Genomic DNA, 19,528 nt, shown 5'->3' with positions numbered 1-19,528 from the left:
ACATCCTCCCAAAAACAAATCCTCCTCCCATCTCTAAGACGAAACCGAATGTGCTTGGAAAAATCATCCCAACCCTTCCAAATAAATTTCCAAACTCTCACCCCCCGAGGATTTCTAACTTCCAAAGAGCTCCACCCTCCTCTCATCTCTCCAAAACGACAAGCCACAACCCTCCTCCAAAGCCAATGTCTCTCCACACCAAACCTCCACAACCATTTTCCAAGAAGGGCCTTATTAAAAGGCACCAATCTACGAAGACCCAGCCCACCATTCCGAATAGGCCTGCATACCTGATCCCATCTCACCAAATGGAACTAAAACTCTTCACCTCTACCCCCCCACAAACCTCTCAATCCTCTCCCAACTGAAGATGGAATCTGAAAGAGAGAGATAAAATAAGTGGGAAGGCTAGAGAGGGTACTCTTAATCAGAGTGACCCTCCCGCCCTTGGAAAGATACTGCTTCTTCCAACCTGCCAACCTTCTCTCAAATCTATCCATAACTGGATCCCAAATCCCCACACACCTCGAAGGAGCTCCCAGAGGCAAACCTAAGTAAGAAATGGAACTTTAAGAAAATTTAAGTTTTCTTTTCCTTTTTAATTTTTAAAAATAGAACTTTAAGAAAATTTTAAAAATTATACAGCATTAAAGTGATTTTATAATTACGAAAATTCCCCGTAATATAAATTTAAGAAAATTTAGGTTTTCTTTAGAACGATTTTCATTTAGGTTTTAGGAATTAGAAGGTTATTGCCTTTCAATAGGGCTCTGCTTGGGAAATGGCTCTGGAGATTTGGGGTTGAGAGGCAGTGGCTTTGGAGGAAAGTTATTGCCAGCAAGTTTGGGGAAAGAAGTGGTGGGTGGTGTTCCCTTGAGGTGCGTGGTCCTAGGGGTGTGGGGGTTTGGACTTGCATTCGAAAGGGATGGGATGTTTTTCGTAAGCATGTTTGTTTTCGGATCAGGAATGGTAGGAGGATCAGGTTTTGGGAAGACTTTTGGTGTGGGGAGCTTCCCCTTGCTCTTTCTTTCCCTCGGCTTTACAGGATTGCTTATGATAGACAGGCCTTGGCGATTGACTGTTATCATCTTGATAACGGAAGACTAACTTGGGATGTTCAGTTTAGAAGGCATTTTCAGGATTGGGAGATTGAGGAGGTCACTCGTTTTTTGGAGTTACTATATCGTCAGGTGATTTCTCATTGGGAGTTTGATTGTTGGCTTTGGAGTCCTCATTCTCAGGGTTGTTTTGAGGTGAGGTCCTTTTTTCAGGTGCCTTACTGTTGGCGATGGTGGTCCTTTCCCTTGGAAGGCTATTTGGCGCTCCAAGGCTCCCCTTAAGGTGGCTTTCTTTGCTTGGACTTTTGTCTTGTGTAGGATTTTAACCCAGGATAATTTGAGGAGGAGGAATCAGGTGGTTATCAATCGTTGTTACTTGTGCCGGCGCGATGCGGAGACAATGGATCACCTTCTGTTGCATTGTAGTATGGCCAGAGATTGTTGGGATTTGATGATTGGATTATTTGGAGTCCCATGGGTTATGCCCTATTCCTCTAGAGAGTTGATTGAGGCTTGGAGAAGTGTCTCAGTTGGGGCTCTCATTCGGGATGTTTGGAGGGCTACCTCTCTCTGTATTTGGTGGTGCATTTGGCCCGAGAGAAATCGGAGATATTTCGATGGAAAGGAGAAACCTATGTCTATGCTTAAGTTCTCCATTATTTCGACTCTTTTTTGTTGGGTCTCAGGGAGAGACTATCGTTTTGTTAAGGAGATTGTTATTTTTTTGGTCTCTTTGAAGGCTTGAGGCGTTTTGTGGCCTTTTGTTTCCACGGGATTCGCTCCCCTTTTGAGCGTTTTTTTATAAAAATCTTACTTATCAAAAAAAAAAAATTTAATAAAAATTTAAGAAAATTGTTCCAAGGTATTTTCATTTTCTTATAGGCGCACAATTAAAAATTTTTCCCGGAAATAATTCTTAACCACACTATGGCGAATGAGTTATTTGTATTAATTTTAATCTCATATTAAGGGGCACCATTTTCTTAAATATATATTAGGCAGCATTTTTGTCACATTAACATAACTTTGCAACAGTTGGATAGTTCGGGGGGTTTTATGACATTTTTTTTGCAGGGGAGTTTTGTGCCAAAAATTGAAAGTAGAGGGGTGGTTTTATAGAATTTGCCCTAAATTTTATATAAACCTTTAGTTTGATTTTCTTTACAAATTTTCTTTTCTTATATACTTTAAAATAAAGCCTTGGTCACCATACAAAGTTCATTAGTCACATAATGGCGAGCGTTTGAGAAGTGTCAGCTATCTGTTCAAAATTGAGAAATTATGTTTAAAATATAGGCACATCAAAGAGATTTGACTATGTCTTTGGAAGTGTTTGTGTCCGATATGGATATGATTCAACCCTGCTAGTGTTTGTGCTTCTTAGAAAAACTAGTAAAGAAGTACATGCAGTGCATGTGAAAAATTACCATTGTGTTTATGTATCCATTTAAATTTCACAAAGATATATCTATATAGAGAGGACAAAGATCGTTAAAAAAAAAAAAAATCCATCAATGCATGAAAGTATATATGAACTGAAGATTGGTGAAAGTAAAACTAAAATTATCCTTCGTCTTACCTTCAATTTTTTTTTTGAATAATTTCAGCGGAAAGAAACCACCATTGCTTGAGAAAATTTATAAATTGATTGTAGATTTAAGAATTTTGGATACGATATAATAATCTTGTGAACAAATAACAAGGATAAGAAACCAATTCTGATAGTAGGAGTTGATGGATCTGTATAGGCAATTGTAGATTTTGAAATTAAACTTGGTTTTAGTCTTTGAAACCTCTAGCCTGTTCATGTATAATACATAAGAAAGGTGAAAGTTTCATATTGAAAATAGATGTATTTATGTATCATCTTCGTGGGGTTTTTAGATATCCAAGAGCCATCTTAGTGAGAGAATAGTGGTATTAAATGTTATTAATAGAAAAATGCATAAAAAATTTACACACTTTTCATAGTACAGATATAGATACATGTGTGAATGTGTATATTATGCTGATATATACATAAAATATATGTTAATACATAATTTTGAATCTTTGATGACTCCTCTCCTACTCATATGCTCAGTTTATTATTAAAAAATTCCAATATATATATATATTGTCTTGGTAAGTAAAATTCCTATGTTTTGCTTTTATTATTCTTTTTTTAAAAATATTTTCAAGAAAGCTATCCTCAGAACTAAAATCAGAGGTTCAGTGGTTACATGTTGATAAGTGAACATGCATTATATATGTGTTCAAAATAAAAAAAAATTATTTCTAAATAATGGATATGTCTAAGAATTAGAGCGTGGGACATGTGTCTTGGAGTGTCTGCGACACGAGTTCTTCTAGAAGTGTCCTTGATTTTAGAAAATAAAGAACTAAAATTTATTGTTTTGTTTTCATAATTTTTGGCAATATATATGTTCTAAGAAGTACGGACACGGATACGACACGACACGGACACGGCAAATCCAAAAAAATTAGGACACGGACACGGCGAATAGTGTATATATATATCAGCATTAATAATTTTTAAAAAAAAAACACTGATATGTTTAGGTTGGAATATATATATATATATCACTGATATGTTAGTATATATATATATCAGCATCTTTCGAACACGGACACGGCGAATTGTGGCATCTTTAGGTTAGTATATATATATATCAGCATCTTTAGGGTAGTACAAAACAAAAAATAGAACATATCAGCATTAAAATTTAAAAAAAAAAAAAAAAAATTAACATATCAGCATTAAAAATTAAAAAAAAAAAAAAAAAATCCAGAAAAGTGTGTCCGAGCCGTGTCTGAGCTGTCTGAGCTGTGTCCGAGCTGTCAGAGCCGTGTCCGTGCCGTGTCCGAGCCGTGTCCGAAAATTAAAAAAAATAAAAAAATTCCAGACACGTTTTTTGGCGTGTCCGACACGTGTCGGATACGGATTCTTCGCCCATTTTGGAGTGTCCGTGCTTCCTAGATATGTTCTTTCCTGCCAGTAGTATATTGTGTATATAGAGAGGTGCTAAATTGTAGTGCATTTTTAAAAGAATAGAAAAATAAGAAGTATCTGCCAGACTTCAAAAATGGAAATATTGATACTGTGATAATTAGTTTTCTGATATTTTATGAGATTGTCACAATATTTTATAGTCTTGTTCAGTTTGGATTCTGTAAAACGATGAGATTGTTGTAGGAATTGGTCACCATGCTAGTCAAATGTCGAAAATCAGTGTTCCTTGGACTATCAATTTCTTTGATACCAATAGGCTAAGTAGTTATTATATTAGATTAACTATATTGATTTGGAGTATTATAGTCAATTAATTAATAGTTGTAGGAATTGGTCACCATGCTAGTCAAATGTCGAAAATCAGTGTTCCTTGGAATATCAATTTCTTTGATACCAATAGGCTAATTAGTTATTATATTAGATTATTATTACTGATTTGGAGTATTATAGTCAATTAATTAAGAGTTGATTGAGAATTAAACATCCAGAAGTCAATCTCTGACTACATACCGGATACCGAATCAGGCAAGCCACTTGAGTTGAGGCCCCCTCTTCCTTTATCATTTTGAGAAAAGAATATCTCAATCAATCTTATTTCATCAAGTCAAGGGCATGCAGCAGCTTCAAGAAATGAGAGCCGACTTCTAGAGATCCCTTATTTTGAATTGAATTCATACACGTACGGCTCCGTGAGAAGGGCAGAGGAGAGGTTTGAGACGCTTTGCAATGGCTTTAGAATATATATTATAAATCACATTGCAGAGAGATGTAGATTTGTGTCGGTTTAAGTATGCTTTTGGACCCCAAACCATTTATTGGGCCTAAACATCATCCTAACGGCTCCTTGACGAATGCAACCGTTCACTCAAACCCTGTATTTTCTGCTGTCGATTAGTTTCCCGCTTTTATAATTCCTTGATTCATGCACTCAATATCGGCCACCCAACTTAAAAGAAGGAAATACTGAACTCAGCATTACATCAGCTGAGAGGCAAGAACTCCGCTAGAAAGTACCTACCCGTCTCCCTCAAGTTGAACTCCCGATGTCTACTGGAGTATCTACCACTGATCCAATTGCTTTGTAAAAGAACTGACCTGTTGAAAGACATTTACCACGCTTCTGACTGCTCTCTGCCTCTTGATTTGTGTAATGATTATCTTTGGCTAGTTTATAGAGAATGGTTTCCTTTGGGTTTTTCAAATTTTTAGCTTTAAGCATGTCATTTTATTTAAAACAATCAACTTGAAACCTAATTATGCTTTAATTAGTTCTTTGTAAACCAAACCAGACAAGCTCTTAGAAACTCATCATGTTGAGACCTGATTACGTTTGCTTTTTAGTATAATTATATATACAATAGTCAACTTTGTCCTGGTTAAGCAAACTACTTCAAACAATAAGCTGAATTAGTCATTTTTTGATTAAAGCAGCCAAAACAATGCAAACCTGACCAGTCCTTACATTGTTGGTGAACTCCAAAACTATTTGGGGATTTTGATGTTTAAGAAGCTGTTTCTACATATTTTCCTTTTCAAGCCTCTACAATTACATAGTCACTCCATATCCCCCTCTCCAATCTTTTTATGTACATACCCACTTGTTATATCTGTGTGGTAACTTTTCTCTTTATCTGTTCTCAGTCATGTTTAAATAATAGTACAACATGTTAGCTTGTCTTCTGATTTTTTATTTTCAGGTTCACTGATAGAAGAAAAAGTGCCGTTCATCACTTTAAGCAGGCGTTGTCGTTAGATCCATTGTTGTGGACTGCTTACGAAGAGCTCTGTATATTAGGTTCGTAAAGAGAATAATAACAGGGCTCCAATCTTCTTGTGCAGAATTTATAGCATTTGTTGATAATATTCTGTAAATACGATTTCATCTTTAAATTCTGAGTGCTTATGGACTTGGGGCCATAATTTTAATTCAGTATGTTGCAAAGTTGTGTTGAATTTTTTTACTTAATCGGCAGTGGAATTCATTTTGGAATATGCTAACTATCTCACTTGAATGGCTTAGCAAATTAGTTTATTCTCTTTATTGTTTCTTTTGTGAATCCAAGTTGATTAAGTAATGTCACTGATGTGATTGTGCTTGCTCTGTCAGGAACTGTAGATTTCTTAATTCTTTTTTACATCGTTGTAGGCTGCATTGGATATGAGTTTGTAGTTCTGTCTGAGATGTATGATTAAGGGATTACTTTTTTACCATGTTGGATCTTTGTGATTGATATTTATCAGGAGTTCTAGTTTTGTGGGAGATACCCGATTCAGATATGAGGCACCATTTTTTGTTTTTTATTTAAAGATATATTCCATGGGATTTCATATTGTCATAAACCATCTTATGCTGGTGTTAAGTATCCAATTATAGCCCTTTTCATATTACTCTGTACTTGAGGAATGTAGTATCTATTTATCAATGTGTTTCATACATTGCATCTTTATATTAGTTAAAATGCCATTCTTTGAATTTTCCAGGTGCTGCTGAAGACGCAACATCAGTTTTTGGTGACTCAGCTGCTCTTTGCATTCAGAAGCAGCATTTGCACCATGGATTGGCGGACCAGAGCTTGCCAGCATCCAGTGATGATCATAGTATGGTTTCTGGTAGAAACTTAGGCTCAGAAGATACCAGTCCAAGGCAATTGAAGCATATGAATGCCAATAACCTAAGAGATAATGCTGTAACTTATCATGGATCAGTTGCATCGGGAGGTCCTCATAGTCTGCCTCAAAATGGTGGCCCTGCTAACATGTCATTCTTCAGTACTCCATCACCTATGGCCACTCAAGTATGACTACACAACACCCTTTTTTATTATATTATGTACTGCCAAGCTGCAGTTGAGTAAATCTTACACTAACTGTCATCAGTTTATCATTCCTACAATTGCACTGCTTGAAACTGGAATCCTTAAAACCAAATTGAGATGTTCCTTTTCCTTTTTTATGGGATGATCAATTTATATAGCTGCAACTCAGGACAATTTTGTTCATTATTTTTTCGATTGATCTACCCTAGTATGTCAGAGGAGTATATTTGGGTTATTTAACTTATTTTTGTTGGTATTTCTTTTTTACTTCCATGTATCACTTCTGTGTCAACTTATGACTACCTATACAATGACTCACCAAGTAATCTGCTGTATGATTAAATAATTTTTTTCTCCTCTCTCTATGCATAAATCACTAATTTTCTGCGCTGGCAAATAGTTGGAAAATGATCTTTTCTCTTTTGATAGTTTGGAGATATTATTATAGAAAGGAAGTAAAATGAATCCTTTCTATATATTTAAAACCTATATAGAAGTGCAAGGAGTGAGAAAAGAAATGAAAAGGAAAGCAGTAACCACTGTAAAATTCCCTGCAACCTGTTCAAGTTGGTATTGTAAATATTGTCCTCAGCGAAAGTAAATTTGTTTTTTCTTGACAAACTTGTTTTCTATCAATAGACTAATATTAGATATGATCTATGAGAAGGGTAGAAGCATATCTTTTCCAACAAAATATGAGGGAGATTATGAAATTTCTAAGCACCTTTTGGTCTCAACTTCTATGTCCACTTAGAAGAAGCACAAAAGAAGAAAGGGCGAGCATGAAATTCTTACGTTTTTACCATCCCGTGTTGTTCTTCTAAGCACAAAAATGAGATATGTACGATTTCCCTATATTTGTGTCCAATGGGCTCATTCAATCTTCTAACTCTTAGCACAATTGATTAGTCCATTTATTATCTCTAGTTGTACAACATCGAAGATATTTGCACTCCAATAATAGGAAATTCTGATGAAGCTTCAACTTGTTGAATAACCAGAAACAAACACTTCCTTGATAATTAGCAATTTGGTTCCATAAAGGAAACTGTCAACCCTATTGGTTACTTGATCTACTTGTTTGATGATTTTGTTTTAATAAAGGTTTTCTCAATGAAGCCCCACTCCACTCTATCGTACGCCTTAGCCATGTCCAATTTCATAAATAGTACCTGCTATTCCAACTTTTTGCACTGAGATAAGTCACCGTATTACGTACAGATCAACATGTTTGTCATTCAGTTAGTATCCAATTTCATCACTAACTTTGAAGAGTCAATTAATTTACAAAAGCATTGATGATTTAAATGTCCAGTAAACGAGAGTTTCTCTATGCACTGAAATGATCACATCTTAACATGTGGTCCTTTTATTGTCTCATGATGTAAATAATACAAGATAATCTATCGTAAGTAGTAAATGTAATAAATTATAAATCTCAATTATGTAATTTATTGGAATATGGCCTTAGCAGTTAGTCTGTGGCATGCTGTTTACCTGGTACTTTGAAGTGATTCATTTTTTTTTTTTTCAAATTTTTATGTTTTATTTAATTTTGTTTTTCTTCCTATCCCTGTGAAAATTGTAGCGGTTTTGTTCCAAGTGTTTCTATGTGTCTCTTAATAGCTTCATATCCTCACAGTTTTCCCTGACAGAATTTCTTGGTATTCCCTGTCTATCTGTGAGTAATATACAACATTCACTTGTGACGCTTACTCTTCTGGATTGAACTGAGCAACTCCATGGTCAGTCCAAATACCGTACATGATTTGAACACCTTCTGCACATTCAAAAGTAAATTTTCTTTTTTAAAAGTGAAATTTCATCAAAAAGTGCTTAAAGGGAGCACATTCAAAGAAACAACTACCTTTTCACTATTCCCTTAAACCAGTGTTGTTAAAGGCGTGCCCAGGATTGCGCCTAGGCTCGAGGCTCAGGTTTAGCGCCTGATATTTACTAGGCGCGCGCCTCGGTTGCGCCTCGTCCTATTTGTGAAGCGCGCCTCACTGATATTTGTTTAAAAAAATACGATTGTTCTATTTCTTAAGCCAAAAAGGGTACTTTTGGCAACTTAATAAACAAAAAAGAAAGCCCAAGCATTAGATAGAAGGAACTTTTGTACAAAAGAATTAAAAAATAAGAAAGCGCAAGAGTCAAAGTGTTAACCGAACAACGATAGAATGAGATTGTGAGACGATGACGAAGCCCTAGTTGCAGAGATGAACAACGAAGCCACGTCAGTTCTTTCTTTATTTATTTATTTTTCTCTCTTCTCCTCTAGATCTCCCCTCTCTTGTTATCTTTGTTTACATCTCTCTCTTCATCTAGTTCTCTTCTCTCTGTGTCTTTTATTTATTTATTTTTGGCTCTGTTTTTCTTTTTCTTTTTTTTCTTGTTAAATTTTTTTTTTTGTTAACATATTTTTTTCTTTTTATGCTTTGTTTTTCCATTCAAAAAAACACATTTTGCTTTGCCTTTCAAGAAAACAAATTGTGCGCTTTGTTTTATGGTTGTTGGATGCTTGTATAGTTGATGGATTTACTTTTTTATATTTGATATTAATTTTTAGAATATTGATACGACTTATGAGATATGAATATTATTATGGTGGTTTAAATTTTCAATTGTGCGCCTCACTTCACTCAGGCGCGTGCCTCGCCATGCGTCTCGTGCCTAGGCTCCAAAGGACCTCTAGTGCCTTGGTGTGCCTTGGGCCTTTAATAACATTGCCTTAAACTATCCAAGAAATCAACAAAACCCTCTACAGATTTACATAATTGCCTTTTAACTGAAAAAACAGAGAACACAAAATATAGAGTTTCAGCACCTATAGCAGTGCTTCCACGCTATCGAACAATTTCCTATTTCTCACCGTTTACAAACCCCACCAAATACAGAGCAGATTGACCTCCATGCATCTCGGCCTTGTCCTCTCACTATGCATCCTGTCCAAGACTCGAGCTTTCCATTTCAGAAGCGGACAACACCCACTGCCTCCCAAACACCGCCAAAATTATTGTAAAATGTCTCTCGTTACTGGACAGTGCAATAAAGATAATTCACTGACTCTTTATCTGTTTTGCACATGCAATATTAATTAACCACAATCTGATGCCGCTTCCTAAAATTTTTAATAGCTAAGATCTTCCAAAAGCCACTGTCTACCAAAAAAATGCCACCTGGAGGAGTGCTTTAGTTCTCCACACCGCTTTCCATAGGAATATGACCTCTTAGTCTTTCTGAAGCACCTGATAGCTCCCACCCAGCATCACACATCATCGCCCTCCTTAGCCATGGCCTGCTTATAAATCAAATCAAAGAAGATTAATTTCCAATCCTGAATTGGTCTCCCAAACAGAACACCCCGTGTCACTGTCCTGTTATCAAGCTGATAACAGTCTGCCTTAATGCTCTGTTTGTCAACTACAATCCCGAACAGTTCTGGGAACTGACATACAAGAGGTCTATCGTTATCGATCCAAAATCTGACGTGTCTCCCACTGTGCACCTTGAACTGAATATGCTTAGAGAATTCGTCCTAGTTCTTATGAACGTTTTCCTAAAGGCCCCCTAGTCCTCCCTAACCTACTCTCAATGATCATCCTCTACAAATTCTTTCTCCCCAACCCATATCTCCACAACCACTTCCCCAACAAGGCTTGATTAAGCAATTTGAATTTCTGAATTTCCAAGTCTCCCATTCGCATTGGCTAACACACCTTGTCTCATCTCATCAAGTTGTATCTAAATTTGTCTCTTGTTCCCCCCTCAAAAATTCTTTTGCAGCTCCACTTCACCATAGACAGAGGAATCTGAAATTGGGAGAGATAAGATATAGGGAGATTGAAACTTTTAATAAGAGTAAGCCTGCCTTTTTTTTTTTTGTGAGATTGCTTCTTCTGTGCAATTAACCTTTTCTCAAACCTTTTAACCACAATAGAAACCCTAGACTAGACTCTCAAAGGAAGACCCAAATATTCCACCAGAAAATCCCCAACCCCAGCTTGCGCTAGAATATTATCAACCTCGCCCATCAAAACAATCTTGCTCTTTCTGACATTGATCTTCAGCCTGAACACTGCTTGGAAGCACATCAATACATATCTCAAGAACTTCAACTGGTGTTTTGCTGCATCACAAAACACAATAGTAACGTAAATAGGAGACAAGATACTTGCAGCTGGGTGCCGGCCACTCTACCCACCTTAAACCCCTTGATTTAGCCAAAATCTGACAGCGTCCCACAAATGCATTTCACTACTCCGAGATCACACCATCAACGACCCTCCTCAACCTCAAAGTAGGGACTTTTTCTACTATCTTGTAGATCATTACCCACCATGACCATATTAATAGACCTAAAGTCCTTAGCTTCTTTGGATGCACCTCTTTTTTGGAGTTAAAGCTATAAAGGAGGTGTTAATACTCTTCTCAAACTGGCCACACGCCTGGAAGTGGTATGGAATTCCATTATCTCTTTCTTAACCACCTTCCAATTTTTTAAGACACCGGCCATTGTAAATTCGTTCAGCCCTGTTGCCTTCTCACCATTACAGCTCTTCAGCGCCATCTTCACCTGCTCTTTCAAACGTGTATCTCCACCCACTCCCTATCCTCTTCAGTGAGGGTACAGAATTCCAGGCCTGCCAACATATCTCCAAGGGTAATTCTCTGTACATAGTTGCTGATAGAACAATGCTAAGCCCCTCTTTAAATCCTCCTTTGTCAATTCGTTTCCATCTATGTGAGTTTTCCCAATATGATTGCCTCTTCCTATGCGCATTTGCAGCCGATGGAAGAATTTTGAGTTTTTTTCCCCTCCTTGAGGAGGACAGATCTTGGTTCAACTCTCCACTGGATTTGTGGAATTTCTTTTCTTGTTTTCTGTGTTTAACAGAAGAGAAAAATACTTTCATCATCTCATTGGAACATAAGTTCATCTTTTGCTTACTTTTTCTTAAGGACTTTCAGATGAATTTTCAGGTTGCACTTTTGGTGGCAAATACAATTTGTGTAATTTTAGTTCTGTTGGAATCCTGTGCTAGTTTGGTCTGCATTCCTTGTTTTTGTGCATGATCCTATACTACTACATTCTCTTGTTAATTTCTAGTGTTTATTAACTCTACTCATAAGTGTACAGATTCTGCTCAGAAATGCAAGTTTTTACTTTCATCTATGGCAATTGAGGATAGAAGTGCACCTTATTTTTCTTGATTCAGCAACTCCTTCTCATTCCTGCATTTGGCAACTTTTGTCTTATCCCTTCCAGCTCCCGCTCATTCTTGGTCAGCCTATAGAAAATGAAGCTTACTCTTATTTGTTTCCTTTTAACTAATACTCTTCCTGCATTTAGCATCTCCATTTATCCTCTTCCAGATGATGCTCAGTTTTATGTAACCTTGTGAAAGTATAAGTTTGACATAGATTCAATTTTGTGAAAGTATAAGTTAGATCCTAGATGCAGTAGTAGTGGGTAGGAGTGCACTTTAATATCCTTTAGTAACTCTATCTCGTTCCTGCATTTGATAACTTCACCTTTTCTGTTCAAGTTCATGTGCATTATTAGTCACATGATAGAGAATGAAAGCTTGCTTTTACTCCTCCCTGGTTAGATTATAGATTATGTATTCGGTGCACTTAGTTTTTTCTTCCCTATTAATTTTTGCTTTTAGTTTTGTTATTATATCATTCGTTGCAGCCTTTGCCCAATTTTACTCCTGCTGGTAAAGTGCAAGTTAATACACACGCACACACGTGTATTTTTGATTACCAATATGATTCAATTAAAAATGAAATTGGACTTATTTAAGTTAAAAGTAAATTTCATTTCTGCTTCTCTTGCAGTTGGGGCTGATGATTAGTCATGCTAGTAAGAGTTTAACTTTACTCTTTCCCCCCACCCCCTGCTATGGCTGGATACAACAATAACAACTATAATTAAAGCCTTTTCCCAACTACTTGGGGTCGGCTATGCGAGTCTTTTTTTTATTCCGCTCTATCTAAGGCCACGGCCTTGGTCAAACCGCATGATATCATATCCTTTGTTACTAACTATACCCACATTAAAGTCTTTCTCTTCCCTTAGTATTACCTTCAATATGGACTATGTCACTCTTCCTAACTGGTGCACTTAAGGGTCTTCTATACGCATGTCCAAACCATCTTAACCAATTTTATCTTCAACTATGGCTGGATGTAGTTTAAAAAATTTATAAAACGAAGTTAAAATTAAATTTATTTTCTCAAAGCAGAGATATTGGTCTTCTCTGCTTGTGATTTTGAAAGAAAGGCTATTTCTGTCTCTCTTACTGCAGACGTAATGGATCATTGCTCTTAGCTCTTTTCATATGTTGTAGTTGTCAGGTGTTGCTCCGCCCCCTGTATGCAAAAATATGCAGCAAAACAACCCCAACCCTGGCATGCTCGGTGTTGATGGCTCGCCAAGGTCAACTGTGAACTCTACAATTCAGGCCCCTCGAAGAAAGTTCGTGGATGAAGGAAAATTGAGAAAGGTTTTAATTTGCTATCCCTATTTCTTTTATATTAAGATGTCATCTAATAGTTCCATATGAATGTCATTCCTCTATTTATTTTTGTCATTATCTGATCAAAGTGGGATACTTGAAAGAGGTTCAAATGCAAGTCATCCTTTAAAATTGCAAAGTTTAGAGCTAATAAAATTCATGTTGGTCAGATTTCATGAGTGAAGTTTTGTTAGACACTTAGATATATATTTTACTTAACAAAAAAAAGAAAAAAGAATTGACCTAGTTTGACTTAGCTTTTGTTTACTAGCTTTATTATAGTTTCTGGCTTCTTTCTTGTTGGATTGATTACTCTGATATGTCTGTCTCTCTCGTTCCTGTTGTATTCAAGTTTATTTTATTGTTCTGTTTTGTTGAGTCTTTGGACCAGTCTTTATTCGTTCTGATATTGGGCAGTAATTGTGCCTCTACTTTCATGAGTCCATTTACACTTGGGTGGTTATAGTATTTTGTATATCCATGAAAAACTTATTGGACTATGAATATCTGTTCTAAAATCAGTTGTATATCAATTGCTCCAGATATCAGGGAGACTGTTTTCTGATTCTGGACCTCGAAGAAGCACTAGACTTGCCGGTGAAACTATGCCCAGCACAAATTCAAGCACCAATACTGTAGCCGGAAATGGAACTAGCCACTCTTCTAAATATCTCGGTGGTTCTAAGTTTAGCTCTGTGACATTTCGTCGTAAGGGACAACCCTGGGCTAATGAAAATTATGAGGAAGGTGATGAATCCTATAAGCAATATGTGTCACTACTTTTGTTATTTTTGTTAATATATATGCCCAGATCAGGTTGACATTGATTTCGTCCTATTAAGCCGCTCATGTTGGGAATTTTCTCACTTTATTAGAACTTAAAGCATATGATAGCATTTAAGGTACTCTCTCTGTATGTTTATTGTCATATGGAACTTGTCTTGCAGTAATACTTAGTTCTTAACTTCCTAGCTTTCAAAATCGTGGTTTGGCTCCTATCAGTTGAGTTAGCGCGTAGGGAATTCTAGGTACAGGGACCAGCAATAGTCTTCACTTAGGTGCTGTTTGATGAAACTGAAAATTAAGTTCTGAAAATTTTAAGAGCTGAATTTTACGTGCTGAAGTTTTTGAGTGGTAATTAAAAGTATATTTTTTGATATCTTTTTGAATTTTCGGCGTTCAACATTCAGTGATAAGTGATGTCCATGTCACTTAAAATTTTACCTCATTTTAAGTAGTGCTAACCGTTTTCAGTAATATTCAAATTGCGTAATCAAACACACTTAATTGGATTAGTGCTGAAACCTTTCAGCATTAGGTGCTGAATCGAGTTATCCAACAGCACCTTAGTCACTCTTTGAGAATTAAACTGTAATTGAAGTGCTGAAATTTTTAACTGCGATCTATTTAAATGTAAATTTCATAATCACAATATACCCACGAGATGGTGGGATGGTGTCTAAATTTATGCTAACATGGCAACATTTTAGGTGGCATTGAGGTTAAGTTTTTGTTTATTGTACATACATTTCTTGTGTTTTATCGACTATGCCTCAATCTTTACTGTTGGGCTATCAGCGGTTAGTGTTTGTTCCAGCACGCAATTTTCTATTCCTGTTTTCAGGTTGACACTCCTGAAATGTGATTGTTCAGTGAGTCCATTATAGTGACTAGTTGTCCGTGCTCCTTCTACATATTTATTGAAATGTGACTTGGTAGTACTATTGCATAAATAATGTATGTAATTCACCGTTGAATGGAGATTTCTCTGCAATTTCAAGTTGAAGTATTGGAGTTTTCGTTCGAGGAATTTTTTGAGGTGTCTGGCAAAATCCTTGTTATGTTGCAATACCTCAGAATTGGTCATAAATGTGATGTTGTGGCCTGAATTTTGTTTCGGCCTGGGTCGTGTTGCGACCAGTGAGAAAAATTTCATGACCCGTTTTCACTTGCGGGACGTGGGCCCTGTTCAAAACTCTCTTGTAGCCCGGTATATAAGGGTGTTTAGGGTTTGGAGTGGAATAACAAGAAAACACGGAAAATAGCAGGAAAGAGAGTGAGAGCGAGAGCTAGGTTTAGGGGGCTGAACCTTTTAATCTCCTGATTTTCACATTGTGAAATCTTTCGCCGGATGTTCACCGTGGACGTAGGCACAACTTGTGTCAAGCCTTGTAAATATTTTTGTCTTGTGTGGTGCTTGTTTTTGTCCTGTTTCGTGATTGTTTCTTGGTTCGCAGCTGTTTGTCACAACAATAATTAATATCGAACATTCTGATTTGCATCGTTTAATTAACTGATTTTCTGACTGGCACACTCATTAGTTATTTACCCCTCCCCACCCCATTCCATCCCACCCCAAAAATAATAAATAAAGTAATAAATCTTGTTGAGCTGCTAATATGATGGTTGCAGTTTGTGTCTTTGCTCATGTACTTCCCGCGACTGGTTCAGCCTAAGCTTGAATTACCATTTTGATTGTTTGTAGGGACACGTCAAGAGGTTTATGACGATTCTCGTTCAAATAATACGACCTCTAGTTCATCTTCGTCTGCTGATATTAGAACTCTTGAACAAGGAGCAGCCATGCCAATGGGTGGGGCTGTTATGAGTGTATCAAGAGTTATAAGTGGTGCTTCAGAAATATTGGCTCTCCTAAAAACTCTCGGGGAAGGCTATAGGCTTTCTTGCTTGTACAGGTGCCAGGTATTACATAGAGTTCCTTGAAGAAACAAGATAGTGTTCTTCTTTCTTGGTGTTGCATTTAATAATCTGAATAATGCTTTTGGGTAGAACAGGATGCGGTGGATGTCTATCTGAAACTTCCTCACAAGCATTATAATACAGGCTGGGTGCTTTCCCAGGTAATTTTGTTAGTTTAAATTTCCTACGTTGTATTTTCTCTAAAGCTTATGTTATCTCTTATTGATGATTTGCCTATGATGTTTTCTCTGATTTGTTTAAAAACAATGCACTGAGATAATCTGAATTCGATGGGTGCTGTAGATTTTCTCATTTGTTCCATGCAGTCCAGCACATTTCAGTTCGATTTCTGGAAATGTTCGTGTTATATTTTGTGCAGAAAGTTATCACATTACTAGAAGTGAATCTAAACCAAAAGAAAAACGAAAATGATGGGGGTTAAGAAGCAAAACACTTGGAATTTGGGTGGTTTTTTTATTGAGGTGTTACTTGGAGTTTGGTAACAAGCTTGTTACACCTTCAATGTTCCAAAAGGAGGTCCTTGGCAGAGTATCTGAGCTCTGTTATATTAGTGATGGCAGCCCTTTATAGGCTGGAAGTACTTAAGATTTTTCTCTGCTAATGTGTCAATCTTATATATTGAGAACTAAATTTGAATTTTTTTTTTTTTTTTTTTTTTTTTTTTTTTGTTGCGATATATTTATATTTCTTTCTGAAAATGCTCCTAATTCCCTGAATAAGGATTAAGCTTGGAGTTGTTGCCTTCTGAATCATATTTTCTAAATTTGTGTAATCTTTTTGACTCTCTTTATATTTTGTGATATGTATGTATATCGAAATGTTGGTTTTTTATATCTATTTTTATTTTGTGGGGTTAACTGGTCGTTCTCATGCAATTTCTCTTAAATGTTCTCGTTCTATAGATTTACAAATAGTTACCTATTTCAATACCTCTGTGTGACATCTTATATCTGATATATTGTATCACAGGTTGGGAAAGCATATTTTGAATTGGTTGATTATCTAGAGGCTGATCGTGCCTTCAGTCTTGCCCGTCTGGCATCGCCTTACAGTTTAGAAGGAATGGATATATATTCTACAGTTCTATATGTGAGTTCTACTCTTTGTAGGTTATAATTTTTGGTATCAGAATAATTAATATGCTGCTTTATTTATGACATCACAATACTGGTACAGCATGTTGGTAACTCCACTCTTTGTTGAAGTGTATATTCTTTCTTTATTGCTATATATTGCCTTATTAACATACATTTCATACATCAGAAATGATGGATACAGGTTCTCATTTGTAATTGAAAGAGCCTATCTGTTAATAGGTTTAAAATTTATGGGAAAAACTATATGATAAATGGTGTTCTGAGTATAAGAGTGTCTGTCTGTTTATTTTATTCTATTTTGAGTGATATTCATTCATTTTTGTGAAACATAGCTAATCATAATATCATTTATATAAAAAAAACTAGCTAATCATAATATCTAAAATGCTAATTTTCACTCTATCTGGTCTTGAGGAGTACAACTTGGGAGTCTTGTTAATCCATGTAATTTGATTTATAACTGGCTGCCATTTTTACCCATGTTGCAGCATTTGAAGGAGGATATGAAGCTAAGTTACCTGGCTCAGGAACTGATATCAACTGACCGTTTAGCTCCTCAATCTTGGTAACTCCATCAAAGTCTGTTAATAATGCGGTGCACTTTAGCTTATGTTTTCATATCATATAGCTTCTGTTAGTTAAATTTTGGTTCTCTTCCCTGGATCTCTTCTTAGAGCTTTTATGTCCTTCAATTTTCTTCTTATATAAATCACTCTTTTTTGTTTTCTTTGTTCCTTTATATATATATTTTGCGGGGTGGGTTGGTAGGGTAGGGAAGATTCCAAATCCTAATTAAAATACGACGTGCACAAAGATCTTAATTTTTATCTTCTGTGTACCAGACTTTTGGTTGGTTCCTTGCTATTGCATCCTGCTAGGTTTTAATGTGATGCATATCGATGAATTCTTCCACAATTCTGTTTTTGAGCTCTAAAGTGTTGAATTCCTGGGCATTCTTAGTGTATATTCGTCATGCCTGACTACTGGAGTGGCAATAGGCAGATGCCCTGTCAGTAAATATCCATTAGGTTATGTTGTCTCTATTAATTTTTTTTTTCTTAGTGAAGTTGTATTATTGGTGACATGAGCATGATGCTTCTTAAAATAGGGTGACCTTACTAGTAATTCGCTCTAATTTTGCTAGTAACAAGTTCCAATTACCTTTAGGGATTTTAAGAGGCCATAAAGCCTTTAAATGAGTTTCTGGCAGGTGTATTTGATTTTTTAGTATTGCTATTGATGATATTCCTTATATACTTGCTATTGAATGGATATGGCAGGTGTGCAATGGGAAATTGCTTTAGTTTGCAGAAAGACCATGAAACTGCTCTTAAAAATTTCCAGCGAGCAGTGCAACTGAATTCCAGATTTGCATATGCGCATACCCTTTGTGGTCATGAGTACGTGACACAACTGTTTTCATTCAAAATGCAATACATGAATTTAAAATTGTTTGGAGTAGACTTCATAAACGATTATAAGAGCCTACTTTATTTATTTCGGCTTTTGATTGTAGTCTTATACATCCTTATTTACAGATATGTTGCCCTAGAGGATTTTGAGAATGGGATTAAGAGCTACCAGAGTGCCCTCCGTTCTGATTCGAGACACTATAATGCCTGGTATGGTCTTGGAATGATCTACCTTCGCCAAGAGAAGTTTGAGTTCTCAGAGCATCATTTTCGAATGGCTTTTCAAATCAATCCACGTTCTTCTGTTATAATGTCTTATCTTGGGACAGCTTTCCATGCCTTAAAGGTTGTACCAGTTTCTACATTCATTTTGGTTTTCCAGTGCTTAACTATCATTGTCGTCTTTCTTTCATTGTCTGAACAATTTTGTCTATATTGTCTGACAGAGAAGTGAGGAAGCTTTACAGATGATGGAGAAGGCTATTTTAGCAGATAAGAAAAATCCGCTTCCCATGTATCAGAAGGCTAATATACTAGTCAGCATGGAAAGTTTTGATGAAGCGTTGATGGTCCTAGAGGAGCTTAAAGAGTATGCCCCTCATGAAAGCGGTGTGTATGCCTTAATGGGTAAGATTTATAAACGGCGTAACATGTATGACAAGGCAATGCTTCATTTTGGACTAGCTTTGGATTTGAAACCACCTGCAACAGATGTTGCTACCATTAAGGTGATTCGCTTATTTCTTATTCATACTTCCTTTTGGTATTTTTGATCATGTGTAAAATCACTCCTTTGTTCGTGGTTCTGCTTATTGTTCTGATGTGTAAAATACCTTTAGTCTTCCTAGTTCTTATTGTTTTGATGTCTAGAAGTTTCATGAGTTCGA

At 36.3% G+C, this 19,528-nt stretch overlaps 1 protein-coding gene across 4 annotated transcripts in view; it reads left to right on the top strand.

Moving 5' to 3' along the window:
* LOC132299858 (cell division cycle protein 27 homolog B) overlaps nt 1–19,528 on the top strand; it is a 29,876-nt gene that overhangs the window by 4,237 nt on the left and 6,111 nt on the right. For all 4 annotated transcript variants that reach the window (XR_009480210.1, XR_009480209.1, XM_059796724.1 and 1 more), the window contains 11 exons: nt 5,769–5,866; nt 6,553–6,866; nt 13,244–13,399; nt 13,954–14,158; nt 15,897–16,114; nt 16,207–16,272; nt 17,102–17,221; nt 17,718–17,794; nt 18,510–18,629; nt 18,768–18,987; nt 19,088–19,369. Coding sequence is in view for 2 of the 4 variants with exons in the window: in XM_059796724.1 (XP_059652707.1) it covers nt 5,769–5,866; nt 6,553–6,866; nt 13,244–13,399; nt 13,954–14,158; nt 15,897–16,114; nt 16,207–16,272; nt 17,102–17,221; nt 17,718–17,794; nt 18,510–18,629; nt 18,768–18,987; nt 19,088–19,369 (1,876 nt within the window). In the remaining 2 variants the exon portion in view is untranslated. The remainder of the gene's footprint in view (nt 1–5,768; nt 5,867–6,552; nt 6,867–13,243; nt 13,400–13,953; nt 14,159–15,896; nt 16,115–16,206; nt 16,273–17,101; nt 17,222–17,717; nt 17,795–18,509; nt 18,630–18,767; nt 18,988–19,087; nt 19,370–19,528) is intronic.

The sequence above is a fragment of the Cornus florida genome, unplaced genomic scaffold (assembly GCF_030987335.1).
Source record: "Cornus florida cultivar Cherokee Brave unplaced genomic scaffold, ASM3098733v1 CherokeeBrave_3.0.0_Hap2_Chr03, whole genome shotgun sequence".
Lineage (NCBI taxonomy): Eukaryota > Viridiplantae > Streptophyta > Magnoliopsida > Cornales > Cornaceae > Cornus > Cornus florida.
Note: the sequence above shows the minus strand (reverse complement) of the source record. Positions and strands in the feature narration are given on the sequence as shown.